This window comes from Glandiceps talaboti, chromosome 6, assembly GCF_964340395.1.
Source record: "Glandiceps talaboti chromosome 6, keGlaTala1.1, whole genome shotgun sequence".
Taxonomy (NCBI): Eukaryota; Metazoa; Hemichordata; class Enteropneusta; family Spengelidae; genus Glandiceps; species Glandiceps talaboti.
Genome location: NC_135554.1, coordinates 15,598,896 through 15,608,182, shown reverse-complemented (window position 1 = coordinate 15,608,182; position 9,287 = coordinate 15,598,896). Strand labels below are relative to the sequence as shown.

At 33.9% G+C, this 9,287-nt stretch overlaps 1 protein-coding gene across 1 annotated transcript; it reads right to left on the bottom strand.

Moving 5' to 3' along the window:
• Positions 1-2,039: 2,039 nt before the first annotated feature.
• On the bottom strand, positions 2,040-5,632 carry LOC144436599 (ATP synthase F(1) complex subunit delta, mitochondrial-like). The gene is made up of 5 exons (XM_078125421.1): positions 5,467-5,632; positions 4,380-4,533; positions 3,645-3,733; positions 2,873-3,018; positions 2,040-2,258 (listed from the first exon to the last, which is right to left on the bottom strand). The coding sequence occupies exons 1-4, from the start codon at positions 5,611-5,613 to the stop codon at positions 2,893-2,895; spliced, it is 516 nt and encodes a 171-aa protein (XP_077981547.1). The 5' UTR covers positions 5,614-5,632; the 3' UTR covers positions 2,040-2,258; positions 2,873-2,892.
• Between the last annotated feature and the right edge of the window lie 3,655 nt (positions 5,633-9,287).

Sequence of the window (9,287 nt, the reverse complement as noted above, 5' to 3'; positions counted from 1 at the left end):
TTTGTTTGTTATTCATTCAAAAGTCTGAACTGTTCACAAATTACTGTTTGGTTTTTTTTTTTAGAAATGCGTACTCATTTTTTTAATTTTCAGTAAATAAAAGAACTCTACAGAGTGTTGATTGTGTTACATGTGATTAGGCACCATTAATTAGATATAAAATTTGCTGTCCAAGTGAGGGTAGGTTTGCATGACATGCTGTGCTAGGATTTTTCATGGATTGTGAGGGTTTTCTGTGTTTGTATGTATGGGGGCGCCATTTCAATACGTTGATGATACAGATGTGTGCTGTGTATGTATATCTACCTGTCTCTCTTATAAATATCTCTAGAAGCACTGGCTTGACAGTACTGGAACAGACATGGTATAAGATAATAGCTACAAAGGTTTTGGTTTGGCCATAGACCACCCCTGGTGGAGGGTCTATGGTATCATTTGCATATATGTTTTAAAAAATTGAAGAAAAAAAACCTATAATGCCATCATTTTTTTTGTAAAATCTTTGAATTAAAATACTTTCTTCTTAGCATTTGATATTGTAAACCTAGATATTTTCACTTTCTAAATTACTCTTGTTTTGCAGAAAAGTAAAATGTGAAAATAAGTTGTAAATGAATGTCTTTGTACTAACAATGCAACAGACTTGGCTTCATTAATACCTTGGGAACTACTGGTATATATATGAAACCGTAAAATTGCAAAATTTTCTAGGGGTGAAAATATCCAGTATATATTGCTTAGATTATAGCTGTATTGAAACAATTTGTAGAATTATCAAAACATGGCACTATATATTTACAAGATTCTATTGCTAGGAGTGTCATCTTATTTCTAACAATGTTACACCATACATACATTATCGAGGTGTACACTTGTCCTCACTGGTTTGCTAAATTGTCAGTTTTATATTTACCTTGAGCAAAGCTATAATTTACTTATGTTAATGACATCTTCCTGTGATACAATGGTTTGAAGAGAATAACTAGTCACCATGGCAACAAACTGGAATAAGCTTTAAAAACAACTCCAAAGGGAACATTACGCCAAGAAATAGATATTTTAATAATTTATGGGTTCTGGAGTAATTTCACCATTTTATAGCACCTACAATTACTTGCGATTTCAGAGAAACATCAAGTTGATCTTGTGCCTTTACAGGGTATCTTTGATATCAGCCATTGCCTCATGGGAGTCAGGAGAAATAATATATTCAAGGTTGAACGATGAATATTCAAGACTCCTAAGTACCTATACCTTTCAGTCTAAATCATCTTTATAATGCCTCTACTTCCCAAGTGGTGTTTCCCTGTAAATGACTGAAAGAGCCAGCTTGGTAGAATGCAAAGCTGGACCATATTATCAATTTCTTAGTTATTTCAATACATTCAACTTTAAATTCACATAGAGGCTTTGTAAGATAAAGAGTGTTGTTGTTGTTGCGAGGACAAACTTGACATGTTTTGCAGTTCATAGTATTTGTAGTAAAGATGCAACGGCTTCATTTTTAGTTCAGGTAGTTGATTGACATAATTTCAGATTCAATCAAATTACGCTGGTCATATTCCTATACCATGCCAGTTCAGTAGTGCTATCATGATAAGGTAGTGTGTGTGTGTGTGTGTGTGCGTGTACATGCGTGCGTGTGTGTGTGTGTGTGCATGTGTGAATACATGTGATTAAGTCACAAGTGCATGGTGATTCACAAGAGATCATCTTGGTATTGGAATGTTTTCCACATGTCTACTTGAGAAACTATTTGAAAGAAAATGACAGCATTTTCAATGCAGTACGGTATGCCATGACAGGGTGCACTCACACAATGTTCAACCCCCTCAGATTGAGGAGGCCATCACGGCTACACGACACATCTTACAGTCTATAATATACTAATCGCCCACAAAAAGATCCTTCTCAAAACTGTGGGAACAGTAGGGATAACAAAAATTTATACAACTGACAATAAACTAAATGGTTGATGGTTTGCATGTATAGCAAATAATTACAGTCATACTTGTCACTTCAAATTAATATAATGTGAGAATTTATTTCACTTTTCAACTGGAATTTACATGTTAACAGTATCTAATGATAAGCAAACTTGTGGTTTTACACTGAATTTAAAAATGGAATTGGTCAAAGGTTGTTGTCGCTCTGTTCAACTCATTTTTACGATGAAATATCAGTGTGATTGGTTCCACAAACACGTACACACTTCTCTGGTCAGATCACCCAGTAGAATATACAATACAAGCACCACACTGTAATAAATAGAAAGAATTACTTGTAAAACATTGAGATGAATGTTAAGCTCTTCAGTCTTCAAGATTTTCAAATTGAATCTGAGGCTCAATTTTTGATAATTTACTTTGAATTTTAGACTGATAATATATTTGATTCTTGACGGAGATGTTGGCTGAATAGTTATTAACAGAGGTATTATTTGATCTCAGAATTCTGTTTATCATTTATTAAACTAGAAGGTAATGTAAAGAAGCTATAGCAAATTTTACAGATGTACCAGTTAATACCTGTATTAGTGCATGCATATAAGTAATAGGTGTATGACAGTGCAATACCGAACGCATTATTGTTTATCGGTATGTAAATGAGAATAATTGTGATCGTTTAATATACATGTAATCATGTCACTACAAGGTCGGATACTTCTGCATAATTAGCTGTTTTGCATAAACATGTATAATTATAACAGGCCACCATAACACACGAGTGCAACCAGTGTGGGTACCTGGGGTGTTTCTGTTGTACTCTTTACTACACTCATGAAACTACAGCCACAGAGAATACCACAATCACCTGTACAACTACACCACACTTGCACTCATGCATTATGGGGTCCTGTTGTAGTACACACCTCTAACTAAATCTTACAAACTATTTGTCTAATGCCTTCGCTAAAGCTTCATGGACTTCTAATGCAATCAGTGCTTCAGCTTTGGTTACTTCCTCAGTACTTGACTGAACATCTTGCTGTGCTTTGGTTAAGCCTTGTTCTATTGCCTGAAGACGAAACAATAAACATAGTCATATTAATACAATAAAGACAGTATACCTTGACAAGACAAATATTTAGTCATGAAATTTCTTATGCTCTTTCACTACCTTCTTACATTTAGAGGACCAGTGTCAAATTTATATTAACTGCCCACATGTGCCCTCTAATGATAACCAGATTTTGTTGTTGTTGGTCAAAATGATAAAAGCTGTGATTTCTTATGGGTCACCATATAGCATAGAGACAGGGAACCAAATTTTGGTGCGTCACTAGAAAATTTTGTGCATCAGTGGCATGTCAAATTGGCTTAGAGGGCACACTGGGGCCCCACAATTTTATACCATGTGTTGGGGTTATTCTGAAGGCAAAAAATGTCATTTTGCATGAGAAATTACAATTTCACATTGTGAATACTTTCCTGATGGGAATGAAGCTACTCAAAATATACTAACTTCAACTTATTTCTAAGGCTATTAGCACAATGATAAACAGAGCTTAAGAATGATGGAATATTTTCTGTACAGGGTTTCACATTTTCTAGAAAGAGCCTAAATAACCAGCATGATATGTCTTAGATGGCGTCATAGTAGTATTGGTGAGAAAATTTCTCCTTTATGTAAATTATGTTTACCTCTTTGTCCAGTTGATCAAGAGGAACAGCTTCTTCAGCAAGTACCTGAACTGAGGAGTCAGCATTGACTGTGATAGTACCACTACTGACTGCAATGTGAACACATAAAGCTAGGAGTTCAAACAGTTATGTAAACAGGAGAAGTACAATGTACTTGATGAAATTATCAAATCACAAAGGATTTACAAATCGACACCAGAGTTTTTGAATTTGTTAAAACTGTAAGTACATTTTAATGAAATCTACCTCTGTTCCAGAGTCATGGTACAGGATTTACCATCAACACTAGAGTGCAAGGTGGGGAATTCTATGTAAGTTTTAATGGATTTCTCCTATTTCTGTTACCACAAGGGTTCCCAATTCTTACCAAAAACACTGAATTCACATGTCAGTAACTCTAGGAGGTTTTGTAAGAAACAATCTGACTAAATATACCCAAGTAGATAACTTGGTTTATTTCATATGTGTTTCATCTCATGTCTTCTTACAACATGTTATGCTGCCCTATTGAAAAAAAGGCCACCAGAGCAGCGTGACATGCCATTTGAATTCTCTTTTGTTTCCGGAACAGTAAAACATAATATAATATGAATAAAACAAATAAAGCTTTTTACTTGATCAGATTTATTAAACAAGATTACATGTGACAATGTATGATGCGATGCTTGCATCGTTACTTTTTTTTTTCCATTTTCAAATCATAATCTATAATTTAGCATAAACACAAATATTTACCGAAATATTTATTTTCTGCACCATCACTTTCATAAACTGTTACAACACCTGGTTTTATGACAGACAATACAGGTACATGTTGGGGTAGGATACCAAAGTTACCAGTTGAGGATGGTACATCTACTTGCTTGACATCAGCTTCCCTGTAGAACATCTGTGGAAAAACAAGAAAAAAACATGAAATCTTAAAATGCAATGAGATGTATCTTGCTACTTGTACATTCTCAAAAATTATGTCAAAAATCTAAGGATTCAGACAGTGTTAAAATGTTTATGTACAATCAATCCCTAAAGATATACAAATATATTTCTACATGAATGAATGTAGGGCGGGGGTAGTCTAGTTACTGTATATGTGTATTCTTTCTCTATGATCTCTTTCTAATGTATAGTCAAACGAACAAATTCTGTGGAAAATCTAGCTAAATCTCCTGCTAATGAAAGGGATGAACAGCACATGTGAGCAGTAATTAGGGGAACCTTATACATTTGAAAAGGTAAAAAGATATGACAATGACAGAACTCTTCCCAAAAATTGCATACGTTTGCAGCAAATACATAAATGGCTCTACTAGTACTACTACTACTACAGAAGTGAGTATATGATCATTAATTTGATTCTGAATAAGAAATTCATAAAATAATAACATAAGTCATAAGAGAAATTTATAAATATAGAACTTATTAGAAGTCAAGTTAAAATTACAGTGTGTTTTGACCTCTGCTCACTGGAGTTTCTGAAGCAAAATACAGCGCACACATTCTTTTTTTTATTTTTTTTATTTTAGGAAGGCTGAGAGATCGACCACGACAGGAATATAGTGAGTTGGTGACCTATACATCCATGATGTCATGGTACCAGGTTCAGGATGAGTGTGTATTTTATAAGAGGCTCACGAGGTCATAGTTTACAGTGTTTATAGTGTTGATTCTGAACGCAGGCTCATTTCAACAAGCTTTGATTATCACATCATGTTGTAATTCTGATCAGCAAACGATGTATAATACAATCAGTGAAAGATATAACGAAGTCGTGCCAACAAGGCCACGAGAACAGGACTTTGCAAAGTGGAACTGGGAAACGTACCTGTGTTGGCGTTGCAAATGTGAATGCCATGGCTTGTGACGCTGCTGCTGCCTCCTCGGCATACCTCCTCATCGGCTGTACTGCCGTAACTGTTCTTACATTACTAACTACACGAGAAAGTCTACTGAAACTCCTGAGCAGAGACATCTTGCCGGCGAATTTCCAAAATGGCCTACAGAAGACCTATCCCATGAATCTGTTCGCTTAATCGTACTTCTTATGCACGTTGAGGGCGCATCATGGCATGAACATCAACTATGCTCAAAAGTGAAGGCGGATTGCCAAAAGGGACTACCAACATATACCTTTTCACATGTATACGTGACAATCAAAACCAATGAAACGACTGCTATTCAAGAACGACTAATATACCGTATTCATAAATTCAAATTATACGTGTATATGTAAAGCCTGTGAATAAATTATGGGTACAAAAATTATAATTTTCGAGAATAAACTCTGGAATCATATCTATCACACTGCAACTCTACCAATGAAAAAATATATATAAACATTCTAATTAACAACATAATGTGTACAAGCGGTTCGAATTTATGTACTTTCCATGTTTTCCAAATGTTCCAAGACAAATATTATAGTGATATAAGGGCCAAACTATTAACCTATTTTGCGAAAGTGCCTAGAGCGCATTTTCGGAACAAGGCTATTATAGTGGCCATATGGACGAGAATTTAGTATTCAGTTTGGATTTTCAATTTATAAAACAATTTTATAGTGGTTTCCTACTTGAAAAACCAATGTGAACATTAACCAAGTTTTTGTTTGTAACTCGATATATGTGTGGAAAAAAACTATCAATCTATTTTGAGAAAGTGCCAAAAGCACATTTTGGAACAAGGTCATTATAGTAGTGGCCATATGGTTGAGTATTTGATATTTATCTTGTATTTTTAATTTATAAAACAATTTTATCATGGCTTCCTACTTGAAAAATAAATGTGAAACAACAGTGACTAAGTCTGTGTTTGCAACTCAATACAGAGCAAAACACTATAAAAATGTGTAAAAAAAAATTGTTATTGTACGTACAGTAACAGACATTCTACACAATTATAAATCGCTTGGAATGTATTGAGTTACAAATAAGGACATGGCATATGTTGTTTTGCATTGATTTCCTTAAGTAGGAAGCAATGATTAAATTGTTTTATTAATTGAAAATCCAAAATAAATACCGTCTTCAATCTCTTCATCCATATGGCCACTTAGCTTTATTCTTTCATATATCTGCTCAGAGTGACTTGTAACACTACTTTCATATCAGCAGATATGCAGTTGCCAATAAATTCATTGAAGTTAGAGAAAACCTGTAAATAAATTATGGGTACAAAGAACAGTACAAAGGATATAAAATTATATATATATATATATATATATATATATATATATATATATATATATATATATATATATATATATATATATATATATATATATATATATATATATGCGTGCAGACGTATCGAGCGTGCAGACGTATCGAGCACTGTACTACGGACAAATCTTACCACTGACTTCCTATATATATATATATATATATATATATATATATATATATATAAGCAAACACATCCATGGGATTCGAAGCCTATGGCACTAACTATATATGAATGAAAAAAAGTATATTAGCCATCAAACGTTTTGTAAACGTTGTTTGGGAATTATCAGTGTACTTTCCATGTCTTACATGTGTTATTCGTAATACCTTGCAAACTCTTTCCTGAAATTATGAGTAACATTCGCTAAACAAAAGTATTGGGCTTTGACCGAATAAATATACTTCAGTATCTTCTTCATTCGAGTCATTTAGCTGCAGGAATAAAGTAGGCCTTACAGAAATACTGAAACTGAGAATCAAATTGCATCCTCTCCATTCTGATAATTAATTTACATATATTCCGAATATAAGTTCATTTGATATTTTTGATTAATTATGCAAACTGTTCTTTAAGAATCAGGCTGCAATATTCTTTTATGATAATACTGATCATGCAAATCAACTGAAAAAAAGTTTTTTTTAATACAAAACTGTCACACATCGAGGCACATCTTCCCGTATATTCAAATGAATGAGGAATAGGAACGTAAATGGATACATAGCCGCCAGTTTATCTATGAATATCCAATCACACGCCGCCACCTCTTTTATACCAGTGTAGGTGTACATTTCACCACAAACTACATTTTCAATCTCTTAAATACACTTGATGATCATGTCAGACAAGATATGGTGAATTTTGCAGTTTCGACAATATCTTTAAAGAAGATCAACCATGTCATCTTACTGCAGCCGTAACGTGATAGCCTTGATGATATTGTATTGGGTTGTTGTAAGTTGTGTGATTGTAACATCTACTGTGTTCTTTAGTTACATCGAGGAAGGTACGTTGTTAAATTGTAACATAGGATTTGATCTAACTGATCTAGACTTCCTTTTTGCGTCGTCTTGAAATATCAACACTACGTTTTCCATTTAACATTACTTGTGTATATGTATGTATGTACGTACGTACGTACGTATGTATGTATGTATGTATGTATGTATGTATGTATGTATGTATGTATGTATGTATGTATGTATGTATGTAAATAATAAATAATAATAAATAATAATAAACTTTATTGCAACCTTATCTATCATTTTAGATATCAGTATAGTACAATAAAGTAAAAAAGAAAATGCTTATATTGACCATACACAAAAAACAGAGTAATTTCACAATGTGAAAATCAACATATACAATGCACTTTGTGTAATCACCCAACTGACACTGTATCACATGTACTGAATGGATGTACAAAATACCAAAGACTGTATCAAGACAGGCACAATAGAATCGTTAACATGGTTAATTTGATATTTCAGCAAATTCCTGTCAAAGATGTCTCTCATCTCGTCATAGAAGACACTATTTTAACTCCACACATGTTTGGAGCAGATTTAGAATCATTCACAACTACAGCAATACCACCTGACATAACCATTATTGATACAACTAGCCATGAAGTTTTCCTAGTTGAAGTTTCAGTTCCATTTGATGGTCACATCGACAGGTGTTATACAGAGAAATTTGATAAATATATACCACTCTCTCTTGAAATTAATAACCTAGGGTTCTTTTGTAGAATCGTTGTCATAGTGATCGGCAGTTTAGGATCAGTTCACAAACGTGTAATACCTGGTTTTGAGTTGATTGGCATCCCGCATCAAACCAAGAAGTGGTTAGCACGATACCTTTCGGCAACATATCTAATTACATGAAAGGAAGCGGTAATCCAACTGTCAGCTTATACGCATCTTTTTTATCTCAATGTTTATAATTACAACCCTTGCAACAGGTGTCTATAAATGCTACTGATCAGAATGTCGTGTTATCAGTAGTAGATAATTAAAACTTGCCTTCCAGGTGCCGAAAAGTCTTGTTATCACACTTTCAAACTGATATACATTGATACAAAACAACATGTCGATGTAGGTTCACGCCATGTTGTTATCAATTTGTTTTGTATGTGAAGGATAGCCATATACCCTGGTATATACCATAGGTCTAACTTTCACAGACATAATAAAGAACCTGATTAAAGTATCGAGTGAATCTATATTTGAGGCACCCACAATTGTTTTTGTATCAATGTACATGTCAGTTTGATAGTGTTCGGGGAAGATTGTATGTCACCTTCAAAGCCAGTTCCTATTGTCCACAACTGATAAAACAGCGTTCTGATCAGCAGTATTTCTCGACAAGTGTTGCAAAGGTTGTATATCTGCTCAAACAGTAATTTGACACACTATTTTCATA